Here is a 26933-nt window from a genome sequence, read left to right on the forward strand (position 1 = left end):
CACACTGGTAGCTGATGATAAAACCACATGCTCAAGGTACATTTTGGTGTTTGATGCTCATTATAACAGTCTGATGTTCATGCCAACTGGTTACTGATGACACGCAAGCAAACACACAGGACAACATTTCATCCTAAACCTCCCAAAAGGGAAGTCGTCTCGAAGTCTTAACATGTAACCACACCAGCTGCCACCCAACAATGTGACTGATAATCTCCCGTGGTCTGTTCTGCTGACAGGAGAAAAATGCTTCTGTCTCCTTTTGTTCCCCTCCGGTCTCTCTCTATCCGCTTGGAATTATGTAATGAACTCTTGCCAAATAGCAGATTTGTATCCTTTCCTGGGCCACTGAAGCGCAGTATGGATAAGATGGAAAGCTTGTGAAAAAATGAAAATGCATGACTATAATAACAATGATAAATAATGATAATTTCAATGGAAATTCTATTTTTGGTGTGGTATTTCCCAAGCGAGGGAAATGTGAATACTACCTCTGAAATACAAAGGTGTGACATGCACAAAAAGAGAAAACAGCTTAAATATTTGGGGCCCAAGACTCTTCAACACCACCAGAAATAGGATGAGATGCACAACAGAGAATGCTTAGGGTGTATTGGACAAGTACATTCAAAGTTTACCATATCAGCCTGACGGGGTGTGCTATGCATGCCTGGGGGCTGCGGTTTCTAACACCTTGGTTCACTGACGTCCCCAATCTAACAGCCTAGGCCCACCCTGGGCTATGGGGTTGAAGACTTCCCCAGGTGCGGTCAAGAGACTCTATCTGCTCTATGTGTTCATTACACCATTCATCCCATTCCACATGTTCATGACTCTGTTACCCTAAAGCCAGTGCTCCTTCAAAGAGTTTCTAAATCTGATCTAGTTTCCTATTGATGAATTATTTATTGCCCACTTACATCCCCCCACTACATGATCACCACTTTCCACACAGCTTCACCAACAATACCACCACTATCACCTCCACCACCACCATGACCTCCATTATTGCCACTCAGACTGCCATATCAATATCCACATTGCCGCTGTCTCCCTCTTTACCTCCACACCATATGAATTGTCCAACACCTCCCCCACACTATTACCAACTATACCCCTACACCATCACCCAAACCACTCCCATCTACACCCTATGCTGTCACTCCCATTCCAACTACCACCTCCCACACCCTCACTACCACTACATCTACAAGAACGAGTGCAAGGTGTGGCACACTTCACTGGCTTACTTCACACCACCTCCACCAGCACTATGACTCCCATCATCGCAACCCACACTACCAGCACTTTTACTCCACCAGAACTTCAAACCCACACCGTCCCCCTACCTAAACCAATATGAGCCACAGTGAAGTGTAACATGCTTGGCTGGCAAACTGAATCACTTCCACACCGCACCATCCATCCCCATAACCAAGGACGCTACCGCCATCCTCCTAAATCACCACCTTTCACACCAATATCACCCATGCTGCTACTCTCCTCACACCACCCACACTGCCACCTGTCTCAAACCATCCATACTGTCACCCATCTTGCACCACCCAAAGTGCCACCCATCTCACACCACCCATACTGCCACCCGTCTCACACCATCCACACTGTCACCCATCTCACATCATCCATGCTACCATCTGTCTCACACCATCCACACTGCTACCTATCTCACACCATCCATACTGCCACCCATCTCACACCACCCATGCTGCCACTCGTCTCACACCACCTACACTGCCACCCGTCTCACACCACCCACACTGCCACCCGTTTCACACCACCCACACTGCCACCTGTCTCACACCACCCACAATACCACCTGTCTCACACCAACTGCCACCTGTCTCACACCAACTGCCACCCGTCTCACCACCAACACTGCCACCCGTCTCACACCACCCACACTGCCAGCTGTCTCCCCACCCCACATTGCCACCTGTCTCACATCACACCATCCATACTGCCACCCGTCTCACACTACCCAAACTGTCACCCATCACACACCATTCATACTGCCAGCCGTCTCACACTACCCACACTGCCACTCATTTCACACCACTCAAACTGCCAGCCGTCTCACACTACCCACACAGTCACCCGTCTCAAATAAATCTCCACCCCCAACACCAAAATGAACCAGTGTGAGGGGACGGGGTGGTGACGTGTCAGGTTAAGTACATCTCCTGCCGCCCCTGAACACCTGCTATATTTATCCTGGCCATCCTGTGTAGTGTAGCCAAGACTGCCCGCAGCCCGCCTACCATCCCAAAACCCTCACCGTCACCAACACACACCACAATAACGCTCTCAGACCACACACACACACACACACACACACACATATATATCACACCACACCACATCACTATGTCATACACCATAAGCATGCCACACCACACACATCCAACACCTCACCCATATAAACCACATACCACACATGAACCTCCGACCCCTACAATAGTAAACAGTACGACGGCCAAACATCTACAGTTCATGCATTCAGAATTACCCTTGGATTCTGACGGGCCGGGTCTCTAGTGGTCGTGTCCTTTGCTTGAGTGACATCCCCTACGACGTCGAAGGACTCATCTCCAAGATTCCTCCTGGTGCATCCCAGCTCACCCCTTCTTAATACTGTAATAGATCCGACAAAGGCACAACACTCCCAGAGGCGTTGTCACGCTGGCCAAGACGAACAAGAATTCACCCGTTCGACTGCGAAAAGGCCCTAATGTTTGGTACCCCTCTTCTCTTAGTAAAAGGACCAATATCTAGTTCCCTTTTCTCTACGTAAAAGGGCCAATGTCCAGTTACATTTTCTCTACGTAAAAGGCCTAACGTTTGGTTACCTTTTCTCTTTGTAAACTTGTGAAATCTGAAATCAAGAGTTCAAACTTACCATCTCACACCCACACCCACACACATGGACAATACACTTGGTTATATACTTACTCTGAAGAGTTCTGGCAAGACATGCGCTGGTTGACCCCGTATGACGAAGAGGCGGGAGTTGAGCTTCCGCAGGGAGCAATCCAGGTCCTCTAGACTCTGTAGCAGAAACCTGGTGGGCAAGGGAGAAATGTCTGACTTAGTGATGGGAGATAGAACCTCTCACAGAGAGGTGAAGGGGGAGGTTATTGAGGCTAGAGAACCTTGCCTCATGGGTAGGAAAGTTTATGAGGGTAGAGAACCGTGTCCCATGGGAAGAAAGTTACTGAGGGTAGAGAACCTTGTCCCATGGAGATGACAAGTTACTGAGGGTAGAGAACCTTGTCCCATGGGGAAGTAAGTTACTGAGGGTAGTGAACCTTACCCTATACCGAGGAACGTTACTGGCGGTTAAGGAGCTTTGCCTGACCAAGGGAAGGAGGCCAGAAGGTGGAAAACACGGCCATATGGAGAGAGAGAGAGAGAGAGAGAGAGAGAGAGAGAGAGAGAGAGAGAGAGAGAGAGAGAGAGAGAGAGAGAGGTGGAATCAATGAGATACGTGTCCTTAGAGAGCATCAGTGCGGGTGGGGTATACACACACTGCTGACTGAAGCGAATGACACCACCTGGAGAAGTGGACACACCATGGACACTCTCCTCCCCACCTCCCCCGCCTCCCCTGACGACCCTAGCAACGCACTCTTAAGGTTTCTCCACGGACGCACTCCGTGCACCCATCGCACACCACCACCACCAACACCACCATTGGGCTAACCTCGCCTTACAACACACCTCTCGAGCCACAGCAAGACGCTCGAGCAAAAACGCGTAATGGAGCTCTTCCTGTTAAGATACCGGTTCGAAACCTTCAATGGAAAGACTAGTAGAAGGGAGGAGAACATGAATGGTATCCACGCCTAAATGAGGTATGGAGACCAGCTACTTACTCATGGGGAATCTAAGGAGTTATGTGAGTTAGTTCGTTTTCAGTGGTCGTGGTTACGCTCGGAACATGATCTGTAATCAGTAAGTGATACAGCAACAAAAAACAAGGGTTATGGAGAGAAACGCAATCTCCAGTGGGTCACACCTGTCGGGTAACAGGTCACCACTGGGGTGTTGCACGGTGCGGGGTGAAGGCAGGCCAGTGGAAGTAACTCCCTATAGCAAAAAAAAAAAAAAAAAAAAAAAAAAAAAAAAAAAAAGGTGAGACAAGATCAGCTTAAAAAAAAAAAGGGGGGGGGGACGGTCGCTACAGCCAAATACAGCAAGATTGTCAGTAAAGCTGAGGAGGGAGGATCGCTACTGCAGCTGGGGCAAGGTCGCTACAGCAGGGAAGGCAAGGTCGCTACAGCTGACCATAGCAGGGATGGGCTGACCGCTACAGCAAGGGAGGCAAGGTCACGACATGTCATCAAAACAAGAGCGAGGTCAGTACATCAGGGGAAAGAGGGAGTCGAACATTGGTTATCACACCTACAGGGATACTAGGATAAGTCACTACGGCCATTACAGGCAAGAGGTTATTAGGGTACGATGGAAACTAAATATAAGGTCACTAAAAGGTCACTCTGAAAGGGTAAGCTTAAAAACAAAGACTTAAGACGGGATAGGAAACGTCATTAAAAGAGGTAAAGGTCAGTACTGGTCACCATGTCTCAAGGAAAGGTCAATATCAGTCACTATAAAAAGGGAAAGCTCTGTGCAGGTCACTATAAGAAGGACAGGTCATTATCGGTAAAAAACAAAGGTCAGCACTGGTTCTTACAGCAAGATCAACTACAGTTCAGCAGTACAGAAGGAAGGTCAGTTGAGGTCATTAGAGCATGAGCCAAGGTCATCTACGCAACGTCACGGTAGTCGGTTGGGTCAATTCACATCACAACAGCTCAGGGTTGGTCACTGCAGGTCATTACAGCAATATAAAGGTCCGATGAGGTCACTATAAAACAATACAGCAGGGACGGGATGATTTCTATACCCTAGAGGAGGAGGAGGGAGAGGTCAGTGATCATGGTCAGTAAAATGCGGGGGAAGTGGGAGCAACGCGTCGTTCAAAGGGTCTGAAGAAGTACCCACAGAGTACCTGGCTAGCCAGGATGAGGCGGTCACGTGGGCCTAGGGACCGTTACCCCCAACAGCCCGACAACAGAAAGCCAACGTCCCTGTGATGGCTGCCTCACCCCCTACAAGTATCGTCCTTGTAGTGGCTGCCTGACCCCCTACAAGCACGGTCCTTGCGGTGGTTGCCTGACCCCCTACAACTACGGTCCTTGTGGTAGCAGCCTCAACCCCTACAAGTACGGTCCTTGTAAAGGCTGCCTCAAATCCTACAAATACGGTCCTTGTGGTGGGAGCCTCACCCCTTACAAGTACGGTCCCTGTGGTGGGTGCCTCACCCCTTACAAGTACGGTCCCTGTGGTGGTTGCCTCACCCCCTACACATACTATACTTGTAGTAGCCTCACTCTCCCACAAGCACGGTCCTCACCCCTGGAGAATAAGGTACCGTGCTGTGAGGCACTCTCCACCAAGGGGTGTGCCGTGTCGCCACTTTCCCTCCCCACTCCCTGGTTGCGTGGCAAGACACGAGGGGCGGAAGGTTGAGGGAGACGGTCGATATAGTGAAGGGCGGCCGGCCGCGTCTCCTACTGAGGGTCTCCACACGTCGAGATAACTCACTAATGCTGTTGCTGCTGCTGCTGCTGCTCCTCCTGCTTACTCCCCGCACATCCTCAACCTGACCTCGTCAACGGCTCTCTCTCTCTCTTTCTCTCCCCCCGCCTTCTTCCTTTCCACTCGTGTCCACAATAAGCCGCCCGAGTGGCCAAGATCATCATAACAAGTATATAACCTAAGCTTACTGTATGTCACATTAGCACACCCACCATCAGCTAGATAACAGAAGTGGATGCAACTTCAGAACTTCAGTAAGGCGCAGCGCCATCTCTTGTTGTACCTATTCGCCTATCTCACAAAATCGATTCAAATGTCTTCATACACTAGACCACGAGGCTCTAGGTGTGCGCCCATGTCACTGGCCACACGCACTTTACAGTGCGCGTGACTGACGTTTCCACGGAAGCTTAAGCTGGCAATAGTACCTACAGTTACGCCTCAATATAGCAATGCATACAAACTGTCGTTTGTTTAGTCTTTTCACCCTCTCTCCACACACGCATTCCACCTGATGCACCGTATCATGGATCTGCTAAATGCTCGTCAGGTCCAAGGTAACGCCACTACACGCAAGAGGTAGAGGAGCGGCGTTACCAGAGCCCCCCCCCCCCCCCCCAAAAAAAAAAAAAATGCACAAAGGCATTTTCTGCTCCAGTTATTAAGCTCTGGTAAACAAGCCTTGGCAAGAACAAGCATAATTAGGTTTAATAATACGCAGTGGTGAGATGGGAGGCTGTCCCCCCCTCAAGCCCCAGTTTACAAGCAGGTGTCACTAGCTATGAAGAATCACGTGTAATCTCAGCTCCATCAATATAGCTCCATCTGCCAGCTAGAAAATATTACTATGGCTCCCAACTCCTAGCTAGGAAATAAAACAACAGCTCCAGCTGCTAGCTACAAAATATTACTACAACTCCACCTGCTAGCTAGAAAATATCACTACAGTTCCCCCTGCTTGCAAGCAAATACCACTATAGCTCCACCTGCTAGCTAGAAAATATGCAAGAAAATACCACTATAGTTACATCTGCTAGCTAGAAAATATCACTACAGCTCCATCTGCTAGCTAGAAATATTACACCAGCTCCACCTGCTAGCTAGAAAATATCACTATAGCTCCACCTCCCTCCTGGAGTACATCACCATAGATAAAGTACGTGTGTGTGTGTGTGTGTGTGTGTGTGTGTGTGTGTGTGTGTGTGTGTGTGTGTGTGAGGAGAAAATGGTGACGTGATCACACATCCTTATCTAAGAATGACTCACAGTAATGTACGGAGCACACTAGACGAAGATAAGATAAATCCCTGGTTCTACTGCATCAGTAATGGCTGGTGCACTTTTAAGCAACCCGAACCTTTAATCTAACCTCAATTTGCGACCTCTGTCACCTAAGTACAGTTAAGGTGCCGTGGGGCAACTACGTCCTCAATGTTGTGGACTGAAAAAAATTACACATTCTGTAAAATCTCCCATCATCCAGGCTTTCGTAACGGAAGGGGAGGGGGATGTATATATATATATATATATATATATATATATATCTTCATCAACTTTGTGGCTTTCATTCGACCTGATTCGCGTCGTTTATGACCTATTAAATAATGATAGGACTGGTTCTTGGAAACTTGTATGGTGTGGCGGGGGACGGCTACCTGCTATCTACATCTACCCCTGAGGGTATGAAAAAAAAAAAGGGGGGGGTGGAATGGTCCAGGTTATACGCGTGGAAAATACCAAACGTCCCTCACCAACGTGTACGGCACGGTACAAGGACATGGCCTAATGTTCCCGCGGCTGGACAGTCACACGCTGCTGTACACTGCTGATCAAAAACCAGTTGGAAAAGGTATATATATATATATATATCTGTCTCCCTTCTTAAAAAAAAAAAAAAAATGGCCCAGTATTTACTTCATAGCTCCTCTAGTACTACATCTAAATCCGGGGACCGGGCGGGGTTCCACATATTAGTTTAGTATATATATATATATATATATATATATATATATATATATATATATATATATATATATATATATACATATACATACATACATACAATGGACATAAGTTATCGTGTAATCAACGCGCATTACCGCGATGGATATGCAAGACGCGGACCCAAACACCCTGACGGAATGTGGGGCCAAGGCAAACTAGTCCGCCCTGGAGACGGGCTCCCCGAAACACAGGTAAGCCATCGCCCTACTCTCCGCCTGCTCGATGTTACACCACGAGTGGGGAGATAAGTCAACGCTGGCGAGGCTGTATCATTAAGATATCACTATAGGGGAGTCTACATTCCCCTGCTACTGGAATAAGCGCAGCCCTGGGCTGCAGGAAGCTTTAAAAATGTCCTGGGGGTAATTATAATATATATATATATATTCTTTTCTTTCATTTTCCCTGCGTGTCGTAGAAGGCGACTAAAAGGGGAGGGAGCGGGGGGCTGGAAATCCTTCCCTCTCGTTTTTTTTTTTTTTTTTTTTTTTTTCCAAAAGAAGGAACAGAGAATTGGGCCAGGTGAATATATATATATATATATATATATATATATATATATATATATATATATATATATATATATATATATATATATTATTCGCCATTTCCCGCACTAGCGAGGTTGCGTTAAGAACAGAGGACTGAGCCTTTCTGGGAATATCTTCACTTGGCCCCTTGCTGTGTTCCTTCTTTTGGAAAATTAAAAAACGAGAGGGGAGGATTTCCAGGCCCCCACTCCCTCAGCTTTTAGTCGCCTTATGCGACACGCAGGGAATCCGTGGGAAGTATTCTTTCTCCCCAGAAATATATATACATACACATACACACACACATATATATATATATATATATATATATATATATATATATATATGGTTAATACATGGGACAATACACAAGGTCAAGAAACGGAGCAAATCCTCATCATTTCGTTAATAATTCCCTTATAAATGCACCGTCACATCTTCCCCCAGCATCAAGCTGTCAACTCTGGAGCCACGGGGGTGAAGCGAGGCGGTTTTCCCCTTCCCCATCCCCTAGCCTGGAGGTGATCACCTCTGAACGAAGACTTCCTGGCACCGTCTCGGTAGGAATGAAGAGGTGGTGCCACTTTTAGGCACGACGGCACGGGCCTTAAAGCACGACTGTGCGGTCCTTTAACACGACCTCACGGCACTTTACGGTGGAAAGTACGCCAGTTTGTTCTTGGTGCTGACTGCACTTCATCCGTAACCAAGGCAACTGAGGATTCATGGTGAACCCAACCAATATCTCTTGCCACCATGCTGCTCTTCCCGGATTTGGGAAGTCCTGCAACCCGGATCTTGGAGAACCGGAAAAAATGAGACGGGAGCCTTAATCTAAACTATTCCTCACTGCTCCTGGCCCTCTCAAAAACCCAATGGCAAAGGGTACTGAGACGTCTCGTCATCAACTCCAGTAACTCGAGGCACACTACCTGAGGACGAGAGACGGTCTCTTCTTTCACTAAAGCTCGTATCACAACGGGAGAGCAACGGGAAAAGCCAGCGCAAAATGCCAGTCTCCTGGAAACCGCTGAGTGGGGGAAGAGCCTTTTGTTTTACCCTCTCGTCTCCATCTACAAATACGTTAGGTATGTAGGACGCTATAACTGTCCTACAGGAGATAATAACCTCGTTATACACCAACAGGTCTTGTTATCTAGCCTTCCCTGGGGACTACCAGGTCCAACCTCATTGTATGAAAAAAGAATGATTTAACATGAGAAGGCTTTGAACTTCGTTCACCACTTCCGTGTGCTAGTCAGGTGGCTGTCCGACTTCGTTACTTTTTTTTTTTTTTTTTAAGCAGATGCCACCCACCCGGAAGGGGCGGGAGGCCTTATTATATAGGACAGAAGATGGAGGATCAACACACTGCGAACACAAAGCTTAAACAGAAAGAAAGCTTTCCCCTATCATATCACCTGACACCTTCCTTTCATACCGTGCACCTCCCTTATATCCGATGCGCACGGAACTCTCAAGCCTTACTTGACACGTCAGTCACAATCCCTTACACTTGGTTTGGCAATAACTGTTCTTGACCGGAAGGCATGGGTTATTAAGCGCTTTCAGAAACGAAAAAAGGACATTAAAGAGAATAATTTTTTACATTTTGGCTTCCTTCAAACATTTAAAAATATCTAACCATCTATATACAATCATATATATATATATATATATATATATATATATATATATATATATATATATATATATATATATATATATATATTGGATGACTAAAGTCGAGGAACCGGGTGATGGAAAAGCTTAATGATTCAAAGTGGTACTTATAAAAAACGGGGGCATCTTCACTGATAATGACTACCAATTAGCTAAGATAAAAAGGCCTGCTTGCCGCCACGTTTGCGATGCAATAATCACTCGCATCAGTAAGGTCTTTGTACCTTAAAGACATACTATCGTTCTCATGATTCGTGCTGCAGTGTTCAAAGAATCAGGTAAGCAGCACACAAGACTATTCAACTCGCTAATGCCATTTATAATTCCCCTTATGTACAAACGGCCTATCCATTCAACAAGCTATGTGATCAATAATACATGTGCCAGATCATTTCATATTCGAACAACTACGTCTTCCTTACAATTCTTACCAACACATGACAAAAATCAGCATAATGTATCCCCCTTTCTGCTCAACTGCTATAAACAACGAACACACTGAAGTAAAACACACACATCCTCAAGTCTCGATTCTATTCTACAAAGGTTTTATATGTGCTAAAGTATACACAGAAATATGCATTTCTATGGTACTGTGGGTGAAAGGGTATGTTCCATCAAAGGCAAGCATTGCCACTACACAGTACATCAAAGTACTTAAGATGATTCATCTATGCTCAGTAAACTAGAGTAAACTACGTTCAGGGCATGTATACCACCATAGACTAAGCTCAGAACGTGAAAACCACTGTAGATTATGCTTCGGATATGGAATGCATAGTAAAACTATGATCAGGGGCTAAAAAATAAGCAAAGTAAGTATACTTAGAGCAAGAAAACCAAGGTAAACTATGATCTGATCATGAAAAACCACAGAAAACAATGCAGAGTCTGAAAACCAACAGCAAACTAAGCTCAGGGAACGAAAGTAAAAGTAAACATGCTCAGGATATAAGAACAAGAGTTAACAATGCTCAGGTCATAAAAACCAAGGTAAACTAAGGTAAGGGCACGTAAACGAGAACAAACTTACACTAAGGCATGAAAAAAACAGTATATTATGTTCAGGGCATGAAAAGGACCAGTAACAACAAACTATCCTCAGAACAGGAAAAGCACAGAGGACTAAATTCAGTGCAGAAAATCACACAGACACACAAAGAAAATGCACTGAACAAGAAAACCGGTAACCTGTATGTTCAGGACATAGCCAACATTATCAGAGAGCCCAAATCACGAAAAACAACATCAGTGTAGCTGTTAGCGTTCCTGGCTGCTCATCCATCCCTAAGGGTGTAGGTCGATAAAATGGGTACCTGGCTCTGGCTAGGGTATATTTACCTATGTAGCGTTAACGGGATGGCCTTGATTAAGGCCTAAGCTGCGCGTGCCGTCTCAACTAATATATATATATATATATATATATATATATATATATATATATATATATATATATATATATATATATATAAAACTATAATCAGGACAGGAAAACCACATTAAACTATGTATGCTCCTTACTGCATATGCTCGTCACGACAACCACAGAAAACAATGTTAAAGATATAACAATAAGGAAACTTTTGTGTAACTTCAAGAAAACAATAGTATCAGAGCCATTTAAAAAGTCTACCCACCTTCTGAAGGACTGTATTTTCATTAATTGTTTGCACCTGGCGAAAAGTTTATTTTTTCTAGGATATCCTTAAATGACAACGTAATACTGTAAAAATCAAATGAGCACTTGGCTTGCCTAATGCACACCCAGGAGTTCATTACAACGGGGGGAAGACGCTAATGAACTCATTAATTTGCAAAAATTTCAAAGCCATGACATGTATCTTTACCTAGCACATATTCACATTTGATCTTTTCCATCATTCGACATACCTTAGTATTCATAGAAATTGTCAAAAAAAAAAAAAATCCTTTATCAATAAGCAAATCTATGCAGCTACGACTCCTACACCTAATCAATTGGTCCCCTCCAATGGGGCGAAGCTTCTATTCTGTATTGATCTTCACCTACAGAGCTAACAAGAGCGGAGTGTTCACACAGAGAGGGAAACAGTTGGTACAGAGAAGTCTGCATATATGAATGTAGGTAAAACGTTCAATGCCCTCACACAAACCATTATGCTCTCACATATACATCATTATTTTCCCACACATCCACCCACATATTAGTATGCTCTCGTTGCTACCAACACACTGACCAGATTATTTACTCTTCGTGACGCCGGTGAATCCTCACTATGCATGCAGGCACGCCAGACACCCTTGACATGCAGCGACTAGAATTTCCTGGAGTGTGACTTACTGCCCCTGGATGAGATGGTTCCCGTCATACAGTGAACAAATACACAACTGATGAAAACGATACATCCTGACCTCAAGGACAGCCCACAAAGAGATAAACACACACACAAAGATATATACACACACACACACACACACACACACATATATATATATATATATATATATATATATATATATATATATATATATATATATATATATATATATATATATATATATATATATATATACACACACACACAATAACAAACGTTACAACACATCTCGGTTATGCGCATCAGCCAGGTCTTCCAACCTTGTGCCAAACCACTGGACCGTGTCATTAAGCCCCAGAGCACTCCAGGATGTTTGGTCCGCTAAGTTTCTCGTTGTCACTGGACAAAACTGCAAATGGGGCTAGAGGAAACAGATCAGTACCATCTTAAAGTCTTCCAGCTTTCGGCTCCATACTGCTGAGGGCATTCACACTTCCTTGCACCAGAACACGAGAACATCTACACAACTTTTACTTTTCTCCCCAAACTAACTCATGCCTCCCCCACAGAAACAAGCACGTCACATCCTCCTCGGTCCCGTCTTACAATATACACAAAGAGGCACTCAACACACTGATCCTCACAACTCTCTCCCACCACCCGATGATTCGTAAAGGTACTGGACTATCCCCACTATGGTCATATCCTTAAACTGGTGATTCCTCGTATCTGAGGTTGCAGTTTTCCACCACTTCCCCGTAGAACTACAAACAGCTGGAAGAACAGCCCCATCCCAACCGATACAGACATCAACAATATGTACACTGCCACACCATGAGGACCCTAAAAACACGGGGCCAGACCCCTCTTCCGGAAACTGTGATGCAGAACTGCAGATATACATACGTAAGGAGGTCGAGACCATACGAAATGTCACACGCACACACACAAAGTACAGCGTAGGGCAACAAATGTTACCAAAGTGGTGAACGATAGACTTACAGAGGATGTGGCTGTAGTTTACATAAAGATGCCCGACTGAATTTTCTAACGGCCCGAGCGAAGGTGTGTTGTGAGTTAGGTTTCTTAAGGTGCTGCTTTATTAAATGTATGTATATTAGGAAACCGATGAACTAGAGATCTCTAGCTGCGATGAGTTTGCATGAAATAACCAGCATAGATAAAAAGAAAAAAAACTGGCTAGCAATTTAAAAAATGTTTAACTTCATTTCGGAACCCCCGCCTCAGTCTGGTAAGATATGCCATCTCGTTACCTTAGATGGAAAACTACTGACATCTCTCTCGCCTGTGCGTCACATACCTGAGTTCCAGACATTTCAATTTCTTTATATTTCTGCCCCACTTAATGAAGGCCTATTTGTTCGCTCACTCTCGCACTACCACCTCCCATAATCATTCTCATATTTAGGCCTTTTCTTTTTTATCTGCCCTAAAATGATATTTTTTTCCGGGGTCCTATATAATCAACTTGTTTTGATTTCTTCGTTTCCTCCAACGACAGACCCAATTTTTTGTTTATTCAATCGCATTGTGCTGTGAGCGGTTCACTGACATCCGCTTCTCTACTACAATTACCGTACTAAATCAACTCACACTTAGCCCGTCTAAAACACTCACTTTGGCCTTGTTCTCATGTAGTTTTACTTAAGTTGGTATTCGGTCGTATCTTGCCAACAAAACAGACCAGGCACTTGCTGAGGAGTAGGAAGAAGGGAGAAAGCAAAGAGGGTGAGCTTGGATAAATACAGCACAGGGAGAGCAGTGGTGTGAGAGACGAGGGAAGATGGAAAGAGATGGCAGAAAGATACAAAGGGTGCAGTGGTGAGAGAGAAAGAGAGAAGGGGACAGAAGGGTAAAGAAAGCAGCGGTGGAGAGGGAGGGCAGACGGGGCTAAAAAGGGAGCAGCGGTGTGAGAGGAAGAGGAAGAGGCAGAGGGAGAAATGAAGTGTACTACGAGAACAGTGGTCTGAGAGGGAAGAGGGAGAGACTCCAAAGAGATAGTAGGGCGAGAGGTTGGGGGAGTGTTCCAAAGAGACCAGTGGTGTGAAAGGCAAAGGGAGAGCTTACAAAGAGATAAATGGCGTAAGGCAGAAGGTGCGGAAGGTTAAACAGAGAGAGAAGAGCAAAGACGAAAGGCACAGAGAGTGGAGAAGGGTACAAAGACAGAAGTGGTGTGAGAGGGAGAGGAGTATAAAGAGAGCAGTGGTGTGAGAAGAAAGAGAGCGTGGCACACGGAAGGCTTAATCCTGACCGCATGCATTACATCGCCAGATACTTTGTTGTCCTCTCCATCAAGATACATAACTGTACTGTTAATAATACTAATAAATAAATATACAACGGCAAAGATTAAATAAATATATAAAATAAGCAAATACAAAAATGAAAATAACACACACACACACACACACACACACATATATATATATATATATATATATATATATATATATATATATATATATATATATATATATATATATCAATGACACTGGAAAGTAATGAGCTACCACTGATGAATAGAAAGAAAAATGTGATAAAAAATTCAAAAGCGCAGTACACCACCTTCATGTACCGGTCACCATAGCCAGAATACTTCAGTAAGATTAACAAAAGAAACACATTTCTATATATCCTTTGATGTTGTTCCTTCCATTTCACAGGACATGAAGGACAACTGTGGATTTACTAGGAGAACCATCCCGGTGGCACTATACACACCTGTGGTGCAGCTTGCCTAGGAAAGAGCCACAACAGCTGGCCTCGACTTCAAAGAACCTGAGATGTCTGATATATCTCCACGTTGTCTCGACTCTTCATACGCCGCATAATTAATGTTCTGTGGTCAATATGGGGTCACCGTAAAATTGTTGCATATGTAGTCTATCATCCGAAAAAAAAAAATAAGGTTATACTCAAAAAAAAGAGTTCTTTACCGCATAGCATGTTGGTAAAATATACGTAAACTGGCCTGTTAGTAATATACATGTAAATAGATTTTATGGTCAATTCAACAACAAAAAAAAAAAAAAAATGCCAGGAGTAACATATAAACGACTGCGAGAAGGTTAACGCAAGCATCTCTACAAGTGTTCATCCATATACTTCATTAAACAAACAGGGGGAAAAATATTTCTCAAGGGCCGTACATGCAGAGACACCATATATGGTCTCTTGAATTTTTCTGAAGACCTGGTGGTTTTAAGTGAACGCTGACGGCCTTTTAATGACACTGGTAGTGGATAGGCAGGCCATAACAACCAACCAACCAACTTCTTTGGAAGGTAGGCCCTGGGCCTGAGCATTTTAGGATCTTGCCCCAACGCAGGCGTACGGGGCGCAGTCTCCAAAAGCCTGATGGAACAGAAGAGCAAGACAAGAGCTTGCTCACAATACCGAGCTATGGGGACAGAAGACCTCAGAAACCATAGTAAGTTAGGGTTAAGGTATACCTCTTACCGCAGCGCTTCCATGCCTGGCAAAACAGCTCATCGATTCGAGATCCGGTGAAAAACTGGTAACGTCACTAACCGTATCAATGGTTTTGTAGGATCTAGGAAACAATAAATCATTCGAAGGAGGCACCAACACTCTACAAATCCTGTTTGGAATGCTGTCTGTGTAACGTGTTCAACACGCGGCGGTGTGGCTTCGATCGATCCGCCTCTCCGTCGTAAACAAAACACGAGTGCACTCGTCCCTTTCCAGGAACGGCCTGCTTTTCTGTCGCAAGAACACGCCATTTCTTTTTCAAATAATTTCGCCACGTTTTTCGCCTACGAGTTCCTTAACCTCAGGAATACGGTGAATTAACAGCCTTCGCGTGAATTTTAATTACCGTACTCGACTGGTTGTCACAATCGTCATACCAGAGTTGGCAAGTCGATTTTCGCGAGCAGTTAAGTCGTCATACTCAAGCCATGAAGTTGTCGTACACAAACGGTTGTCTTTAAACTCTCGTGATTAGGTCGTCACATAAAAAAAACTCCATCACACAAGCGGTTAAGTCATCATAATCTAAAGGTTCATTCGTCACTCTCAAGCGGTCTGGGGCTATGACAAGCACCCTTAATCCCACATCCTTCAGTAATATTTCACGGAGTCCATAGAAAAAGTCTTGCGGTTTTTGCACTAGGTCGGCAGATGAAGAGACCAGAAGAGCTGGCTACATAACTAAGAAGGTTGCGCGGTGAAAGCATCTGTATTTCACGGGTTGTAAAAAGGTACCACGTTATCAAAAATATAAATAAATGAATAAATAAATAATAATAATAACAATTATCTGTAAATCATATTAGCATGCACAGACATATGGATGTCTGCTTGCCTCTTCGTGTCTGCATGATCAACAGCCAAGGTAGCACTCATTTTTTATGTCAAATCAATAGACATCCTAAATACTTTGCATTCACGAGACAATATAAGTGTCTGTATAGTTAATACAAATACAACATTGTACATTATCATAAGTGGAAATACATTATACAATCATCAAACACAACATAATCCATAATATATGGTTCCCATGCCTTCTCTCCTCTACCCCAGTCCAAGAGTCAAAACTTGACAGCTGTTGCACGGCCTTCCTCCCTCATTAACCAAGGCCATCAGTCAACACCTTGACAACTGATGCATCGCCTTCCTCCCTCATTTACCCAAGACAATTCAACACCTCACAGCTGCAGCACCAGCACCCCCTCCCTCGTTAATAATGGCCACCGGTCAAAACTTGACAGCTGCATACCGTCCCATTCCCTCATTAATCCTGGTCATCGGTCAAAACATGCTAGCTGCAGCCCCCACCCCCACCCTCTCCTCATCAATCCTGGTCAAAGCAGATGCTGCATCGCCCCCGTTCCCTTCAGTAACCCAAGCCACAAATCAACACCTGACAACCGCCGCACCGACGGTCCACCTCCTTCCTTCACCAAAGCCACCGGGTACCGACACATTAAAGCACTCACATGTTTCCCACATGCTCCCTGCACATGTTATGGCAACGGTAACACATAAAAAGCGAACAAGTACATCACATCACTGAAGAAAAAGAGAGGAAAAAAATGAAGTTATAATCTCTAAACCCTGTAACCTCATAGTCCACACAAGGATCGCTACACCCTAGTGATGACGATACTTTGAATTCAAGGTCCACTCCTCACATTACACCTGCCTTACAGAAATTTTATACCAGCGTCTTCAAAATATTACTGAAGACGCAAACCGTGTTAATTATTTACACAATATTCTCACATTATAATATTCAAGTGTGGGAATGAAACTACAAACAAAATGCAAAGAAAAAAAGTAAGTTCCGCTTCAAAACTGGTTCCATTCGCAGATTTTAATGACTTGGTTTCCACTAATGCGTGCGTCACGTTGGACCACATCTACAGCCGCACTTCCTACCAAGAGATCAGGTGTAATATTGATTTTCTGAATGGCTTCCCGCCTCACGCCCTGAACATGTGCACAGTCCACACCGAGCAACACAAATCAAGTTCGAGGCCAACTTTAGCTCTGATCTGGGTGGAGTCATTTGTACATATAAACAAGAAACACATATTTCTATGTACATCGTTTTTCGGCAACATATTTCATATGCAAATAAAATTATATATATATATATATATATATATATATATATATATATATATATATATATATATATATCAATCAGTCTATAACGAGGTTGAGAGTAGTCTTTTCGGATAATTTATCACTCAAAAGGAATCTCCATTCCCTGCAACTGAACGTAGCGCCATCTTAGGCTGAAGGAACCTTTAGAAAGGACCTGGGTAACACCAGGACTTCTTCCATAAGAATTGGTCTTGGGGTAATCATATATATATATATATATATATATATATATATATATATATATATATATATATATATATATATATACATATATATGTGTGTGTGTGTGTGTGTGTGTGTGTGTGTGCAAAAGCAATCCTTGCCACCCTGGCATATATGGGGATAAAATACTGACAGAAGTACGGTGTTCCTCCGTATTTCATGATGACCTAAGTGCGTGAGGTCAAAAGGAACAGAATAAGTTCTGATATGAAAAGAGAACAAGTCGTCGTCCTTCTGAGTTGGCAACACCAAGGTGCGTGAAGAGCGGGTGCTAATCCAAGGCACGGCAATCGGCCTACAGTCAATCTCAGATGTTAATCGGCCCCTGTGGCTGGTCGATAGATGGGAACCTGGTTTAGGCAGGGGCGTAATTACCTACATGCACTGTATAGGGCGGGAGTTTTGCACGCGTCCGTCCCCTTTTCTTGGACGTTCCCTACTATAAACCAACTTAAAACTATGTATGCTGCACAATGTGTGTGTGTGTGTGTGTGTGTGTGTGTGTGTGTGTGTGTTTGAGTACACATGAGTAGAGGCAAGGTATATATATAAAAGGTTAAGAGACGAAGCAAGACGGGTGTAAACTTCTCTCCCCGTGTCGCAAACATAACTATCATACAAGCAAAACAAAGGGTTAGCAGTTACTGGAAAATTCTGTCATATAACATTAGCAGAGTCATGAGGCAAATCCCACACGATACGCCAATAAGGGCTGCCTAATCAGGAGGGCGAGCGAGACAGGAACATGTGCCAGACTGAGACATGGGGCATCTACGTAAACAATGGAGGGTGGTAACACTGGTACCAGGATGGCTAGCTGACTGCAACAGACGGTCGGCACGTACTGCCCATCCAGGCCACACAGCAGGTCATCGCACCACGTGACTGGACGGAACGTTACACTCAATCTACTTACTCTCAAAGCCAGCCTGATGATGGTTAGCCAATTATCATTCTCAATACCTCACTGAGAATTCAACTCAAGGCACCCAACGTGCTACATAAGTTTATACAAATATAATTCACCCACACTATACGTCACACTCCCACAATAATCATGTGCCCATAAGCGTGAAGGAAAAAAATGTATAAGTGGTTTCCACCCTTACATCCTGGTCCGAGACCAGGGTGTCATGCGAACCTACTCCTGTGATGCCGACACCATACTCACGGCAGTCATGAAGTGAATGAGAAACATCTTTAAATACGTTAACCAGTCACTAGCGCGAGGAAAAAAAATGTGTGACCTCCTGACACATCCTATCGAATGAGTTTAACCTATCGAGAATGGACGGTACGACCCGCTGAGCACGATGGTACGATCCTTGAGTATAGTCGTACGACCTTTCAGCACATTAGGGTGATCTTTGGTCAAGATTTCCATTTAAGCCTGGCTCCGGATCAAAGTGGTCAAATATGTTCAGCTCTCGAATAAAATGGTACGAGTCTTGGGTACGAAGGCCTGGCCACCATACCCAAGGGTTGCGCCGTCATGCTCAAGGGGTCAAAGCCCACCTTCAAAGATGAAAATGAGAATGTGTAGAGCAACTAGACACGGGCTGAGGTGAAGAAATACGTGAAGGCTTAAAAAAAAAAAAAAAAAGGCAACTACTACTTGGCCATGATGGAGGCTAAAAATTCTCTGGAACCCGCCCAGCAACACAACCTAATCTTTTCTTGCGAATTCTCTTCTATTAAATTCATTACACATTTACCAATAGGTTTCAAGGTTTAAGCCACAAACACAATATATATATATATATATATATATATATATATATATATATATATATATATATATACACACACACACACATATATATCAGCTGAGACGGAACGGGCAACATAATGCCCTAATCAAGGCCATCTAATTAAGTCTCTCTCTCTCTCTTGTCCCAAGGGTACCTTCTATCTTGATGAAGCTGGCCACCGGTCGGGATAAACAGCAGCTCAAAATCAAAAGGGAACAATATTTAGCTGTGCAATTTCTCTCTTAGCCGGCAGATAAAGAAGCCTAGAAAGACCACATGCGATGGATTTACATACCACAACCCTCTTTAAAAAAATTGCTTAGGGTGACACCATATCAAATAAAACTTACTCAGATCTCAACCAAATGTAAGAGCAGTCAAGCAAGGATATTAAACCACCATCGTGGAAGTAACTTACATATAATTTCAACAGTAGGCTTATAATGAGAGAGAGAGAGAGAGAGAGAGAGAGAGAGAGAGAGAGAGAGAGAGAGAGAGAGAGAGAGAGAGAGAATTATGAATTTGCCAAGACATTAACAAAAGGCTCAAAAAAAAAAAAAACTTATGCAAGCATCTACTGCATCAAAGAACTTAGTGCTTTCTGATTTTTTTAAATGATGAAATGTCATACATCTCAAATTCTCGTAAAATTTAGTACAAGTGTTGTACGTAAGTTTACAATGAAACCAACGATCATTTCGCAATATGTTCATGGTATTCAATAACATTTAATAGCCAATTACAGTAAACATGGGTGACAATTGTGTTCGATGAAACAAATCATATGCTTTTACTGAGAAAATTTCCCTAACAGTAATTTGTCATTGTTTTAGGAAGGATGTGAAAATGGTCTTTAATGTAAATCAAAGAAGCAGATATATACTTGGTACAGTGAATATTAATAATTCTATTGTGTAATATAAAACTCCTGTCGCCTTCCCCGCCTTTGGATACGCCCGTGACTACGCAAACCTTGGAGTTGTGGCCTTCAACAATCTGACTGAACAAAGGAGCAACATAACAGCTGTGAGGGGTTGAAGACCTCCGAAACAATAAAGTACCTTATGTTTGTATTAGAGCGAATATATTAAGGTAATTCTATTCCCTAAATAAAGTTAGACCAGGTTTCCCATGTAAACGCTTAGGCAACTATTTTCGTAATTTCCCTTCATTTCTGCAAGGGAGTGGATAACATTATTCCGTGCTTTATGCACGGCAGAAGCCAGTCGATATTCTTCCATAGCCTATCTTAAACTGAAACGTTCATGGGAAAAAATCCCTATAGTGATTTACAGAACCCATTTCCTGGATAATCATAGTCGCACCTTACGTATAGCCCAATCACAACCAATGTTAAGGTTTAGTACTAAAATTACTGATTCAGAACATCCTCGCCATCATCACAGCCGGTATCACAAGGTCAACGGGTGATGACCACACCAGAACGAGGAACAAGGCGGCTAAATTACGACCACATCGAGTGCAGAATCACAGCAATCACGAATATTTACACTTAAAAAACTTCATTCACACACGTTTCTTAAAGGAAGAAATTTCAAAAGTGAAAATGAAACCAAACCCGAGTAGCGTATCACAGACATTCTACACATCAGTTTCCAATCAATTACATTTACTGCACTGTTATACGCTAACACTTTGCAAGAGCTGAAGTACGAAAAAAGTTCTCCATACCAGAGGTATATGACAAGATCGCAATACTAAACGATATATCACAATAAATACATGTTCAGCCTTAGAATCAAGCAAAAGAAAACACTGAATTACAGATAACCTTAGAATCCAAAGAAAACAATGCATTAAAGATATAGGAAAGATTATAAATATAAAACGGTGGGGCGAGTCATCCAGATGTGATAAATATATGATCTCCCATAACTAAATTTTCAAAATATTTGTGACAAAAGGGTAATTCATCAATTGACGTCTATGCGTATCCAAAAGGGGGATGGGGGAACGCCACCCTTGAGCTATATTAAATACATAATCATTAATATACTCTCATAATATTCTAACTTTAAATCCTTCGAAATGAAAACGTATATCGATCTATCTGAATCTCTACATATTCAACTCAATAGTTAAACAAGTGACAAATGAAACAACCTTATCAGTTTCACCACCTTCCCAAAACACTGACCAAGTTTATTTTGAAATTTTCTCTATCTACAAAAGCAAATTAACTTGGTTCATGAAACAAAATCCTCTTGATTATTATTATCAGTAGTTTTGTTTCCAAATATCAAATACATTTTCACTAAACTGCACGCCGGCTTCACAATAAATTTACTTCTGTACAACAGCGCTTTATTAAATTGAGAAAATTTCATCCGTAACTCAAGACCTGATAAATTATCTAAAATATAATGTGTTCTACATAGCGCTCTTGTGTGAGCCTTCATCGTTGTTTTAGCTATCCCCTCCCCTCCTCTCCTTGAAAGTTCCATCATTCGACTCCCCTTAACAAAATCCTGGATATGCCCTGGCTAATACAAACGCACACGTAAAACTTAAATGTCGAAACGTACAGAGCAATCTAAAAACTAGAAATAAGCTTAATGTGTCAAAAACTAAGACTGCAATTTCTATATTTTCAAATAATTTGGACCTCCCGTGCTCCACTGCGCTGTCTCCTATAGATATAAATGGTAAATATGCTTCATACATAGTTTGATGTAGAAAAATCTCATAACGTTAACAAGTCTCTGCCACCCTCAAAAGGCCTCCTCCAAACACCAAGGTACATTATGTAATATCGTCGCCATATTGGTTTTCATGAGTCAATTTCCCACCTCCCATTTACCATAATGCGCATTCTGCCCAGCGTTTCACAGTGGAGTTTACACACTGCTTACCTCCATTTATTGATTCCAACGTTGGAAGACCCAGCAAACCATGGATCTAGGATGAAGATACATCTGTAAGTCTGTGCATTTTTCAGACCAGCGCGCAGAGCTGGATTATCGTGAAGACGGAGTCCTTTTCTGAACCAATGAACCACATGCTTTGGTCTTGGCTTATATGTGTCACCTGTCATTTTATGCGAATATTATGTCTTAGCACTAAATATAAACACAACAAATCTGCACATGTTATATCAAAATTGGGTTCAGTGAACGATAGCACGTCCTTCCTCCAACACTTGTTTACATCAAACTGACGACCCTCTCCTAGACATGCCACATACAACGTGACCCTCCCGACGATATTCTTGCCAGCGTTCACCACTCCCGCACATCAGTTAGTAATACAGACTCACTCTCATTCCTAAATTCGAATCTCATTACCTTATCGTACATCAATATTCATATATACTATCCAGGTAATTCATACTCTCAAACTATAGCAGTATACCAGTAAGAATATAGTACCGAATTTCCTTGCGTTAGAAGCGTCGGCAACAATGATAATACTGCAGCAGCCGCGTCGAGAGCAACGTGACCGGCATCCAATCAAAACACAGCTTATATCCCGCCTGGGATACGAGGCCTTGTATGGCGCATACACAACGGACAAACTTCGTTCTTACGGTTGGCGCATATCACATGCACAAACACAAGATGTTAACTTCGGGAAGGCCAGTGTTAACGCTCTGTAATGGCTGATACGAGTGCGGGTTTGGTGCAACAGATGAATAAGATGCCTGTTCAAATATGGGCACTAAATGGTTGAAAAAAATCTCTCCCTATGTATATATATATATATATATATATACATTTTATTTCATACATGTTCGCCATTTACAGCGTGAGCGGGGTAGCGTCCAGGACAGACGACTGAGCCTTACAAGAAAAAAGATCCTCATTCATCCCTTTTGACTGCTACTTCTTTAGCAAAGTAATAAATACGAGAAATATTTCCAATCCCCCACTCCTGCCCCTCTCCTACAACACGCTGGAAATACGTGGGAGGGGGCCGGCCGCCGCGCCCAAGATTCGAACCCATGCGGGTACGTGTGACTCACGGTCATTAACACTAACCGATGCACCACAGATGCCCAGATGTGTGTGTGTGTGTGTGTGTGTGTGTGTGTGTGTGTGTGTGTGTGTGTGTGTGCCGTTTCAGTGAGTGTGACGTAATTACGGTGCAGTAGGCACGCTTCCTTGTTATATGCCTGTGGCCAAGTTGGCACGTGCACCCAGTGGTCCCACGTCATGGTGATGACAACTACCGCACCTAATGCTTCTAGAAGTCCCATAAGATCGTGGCCCGGTCGGTATCTGCATTCAATGATCACAAACCTCCTATATAACAAACCTGAAGCTGTGAACGTAAGGAAAGTAGCCGCTTACTTCACATTCTTAAAAAAGCATTGGGAATTTAAAGACCTGTTCTTGCAACATGTAGCATTTGTGAAACTCTTTATTCTTTGTTTTGAAGTTTCACTTTAGGGGCATCAAAGTAGAAACATGTAGCATTACTCTCTTCCTCCTGTGCTAATACATGATGGTAGTGGGGAGAGCTATATGATAATTTGGAAAAAAAAATGTGAGATAATATGAAGGGAATACTGCCAGATATCAACGGGTTCTTAATTTTCCCAGGATGCAGTCTCTCTCCTTCAGGGCTTTCCTTAGGTGAGACTTTGACGGCAAGTTAAGGGGGATGTCAACTCCCGAGTACCACTCAACACATTCCTGCAGGATAATGTACTTCCCAAGGTTTCCTTTCGCTGTGTCCCATTGAGTGCGGGTGGGTGCGTGGTTTACAGCGGGTTATAATAATGTCTTCGACAAACGTAAACGGAGTGACGTTTGCCAAAACCGTCCATTTTAACCCTAACGGATGTAAGGTGCTGGGCCACAGCTCCACCACTTCCCTTTTTAATTCCCATATTGTCTTCTCTCCTCTCGTCTGCCAGTATCTAGCTCTCCCTCCCTCTCTCCTCGACATGATACATATACAATGTTAAAACACGAGTGTAAAACTCTCTCTTGGTATCACATACTGTAACCACACACACACACTGTATGTGGGCTGTCATCCGTTATAACGAGACGTTCTTGTCCTGGGAGCCGACCTCCTTTAACACCACCCAACCCCCAGGTGACCTACTATGTCCATGTCTCGCTTCGCATCCGTGACGTCAGCCGACGCGGACCAGAGGATACGGCACTGTACAACCAACGGCATGCACCTTCACACTAACCCAGGACACCTACACACTAACCCACAGAGCCAACACCTACACACTAACCCAGAGAGCCAGTCTATTACCGCGGCCAACCGACTCCCTGAGCACGAACGGTACGACCAAAGAACACGACGGCGAGACCGTTATGCACGCCGCGCGGTACGACCCTCGAGCACAACCTTGATCAAATCTGGCCATACCTTGAGGGAGTACATATTACTCATAAATATCAAGAAATACTCTATTACCTTAACTCGGACACACACACACCCCCATATACAGGCAGGCAATAAAGATATCAGAATTTGAGAGCTGGGTTACAGGGGAGGCAAGAAGCCTCCTTATATTTGTCCACCGTGGAAGACAGAAGGGAGGGATAACCTGGTCACAGCCTTCAAATTTTTAAAATCGAACTGATGACGTGGATAATCAACACTCGAATCTTAGACGTGGTATTGGCCAATATATAACTCGGGCTGGGGTAAATGTGTGAGTATATACAAAAGTGCAAAACTTTATCTCCGCAAGAAATAGTAGTAATCACAAGCAGAGTTGCTAAATTGTCAGATCAATATATGTGAAGGGAGAACTCAAAGCTGTCTTACCATAGCTCTGTGACACCGATAGACTCACTTTGGGCTGAAATATATATATATATATATATATATATATATATATATATATATATATATATATATATATATATATATATATATATTTAAAGTGCACTGCAGGTCTTGAAAAGGATCTGGTAATTATTTTTTGTTTCATTTCCGGATTAGCATTTGGGAAACGACTGTAACAGCTGAATGGCGGTGCACTCAAAGTGTCATTTTGGACATCATGGTTTATTTTTGTGCTGTATTTATTCCCCTCCTCCCAAGATGGCGAGGAGTTCCATGAGATGTCAACATCGACCCGCCAGCGATCTCTACGACCTCTTCCTCAAAGTCCGTGGCTAGGATGGGTCATACTGCCGAGGGTGACTTCCACCCGACCTCACCCCAATTCTCCAGGTGTGTGGGACCTGACACAACCGGCTGCATCCCGTCCGCCCAAGACACACCCCTGTGTTCTGACGGGGTGTTCGCGCTCACGTTATTGCTGACGTAAGGCAGAACTCTAAGACCAAAATCGCGCCTAGATTACCGAAACACAAATAAATAACTACTGCAGTCTGTGCATTCACTGTACAAGCCAAGATCGCAATCCTTATTGAGGACATTTTTTTTTTTTTTTTGAAAAGACACAAAACGGTAAAAACGGAGACGACACGAAAGACAATATCGAGCACTCAACCAGTGAGGAAAAGTCACCATGGCCTATCCATCCAAATCCAAACATGGATGCCAGGATAAGTTCGCAGGTGAGAATTTAATACATTTAAAGTACATCTGTATGCGAGTCACATATGAAGTTATACTGTATAAAGGGGCGCTATTCAGCGCCACATTCATCGTATTTATACATTTTCTCACCGCCACCTATAAAACAAAACAATAACAAAGACTACATCTAAGGCAATGCTATATTCAGCGCCGTATCTAATTCACATCTGACTCTAAAGTACTGCTTTATTCAGCGATACATGTAACGTACAGATGCAATGATTCAGCGCCACATTAAAAGTACTGCCTATATTCAGTGCCACATATAAGGTTGCATCTCCCACTTCATTTAAAGGAGGGCTATATTCAGCGTTACGTTTAAAGTAAAGCAATATTAAGTGCCATATATAACACAGGGTCATATACAGCGCCATATTTAAAACAATTATGTACTCTGATTAGCACCAAATTCCAAGTACTTTGGTCGCCAAGACATCCTCGAACCAGATTTACGTACACAATAGCCGATCTCTGGGTAATTAGCATCTAACTTGAATCAAAACCAGGAAATTTGTCACCTTATGACTGTCATTATACTTTAACAAATTCAGTTTTTCACGCCATTATAACGAGATACTGCATCCTCACACGGGCAACAGGAATGCTTAATGCTGTTCGTGTTTAGG

The 26933-nt window shown here is 43.2% G+C and overlaps 1 protein-coding gene across 2 annotated transcripts in view; it reads right to left on the reverse strand.

The window, feature by feature from the left end:
• LOC139763822 (cryptochrome-1-like) overlaps nucleotides 1–22951 on the reverse strand; it is a 42158-nt gene extending 19207 nt beyond the window's left edge. Inside the window, exons 1-2 of one of the 2 annotated variants that reach the window (XM_071690129.1) lie at nucleotides 22641–22951; nucleotides 2971–3079 (exon numbers count right to left, since the gene is read on the reverse strand). In XM_071690129.1, coding sequence (XP_071546230.1) covers nucleotides 2971–3079; nucleotides 22641–22822 — 291 coding nt within the window. In that variant the 5' untranslated portion in view covers nucleotides 22823–22951. Of the gene's footprint in view, nucleotides 1–638; nucleotides 1786–2970; nucleotides 3080–22640 lie in introns of those variants that run through there. The other variant, XM_071690130.1, reaches the window with a different exon arrangement.
• Between the last annotated feature and the right edge of the window lie 3982 nt (nucleotides 22952–26933).

Source organism: Panulirus ornatus, chromosome 48 (assembly GCF_036320965.1).
Source record: "Panulirus ornatus isolate Po-2019 chromosome 48, ASM3632096v1, whole genome shotgun sequence".
In the NCBI taxonomy this organism is placed as follows: domain Eukaryota; kingdom Metazoa; phylum Arthropoda; class Malacostraca; order Decapoda; family Palinuridae; genus Panulirus; species Panulirus ornatus.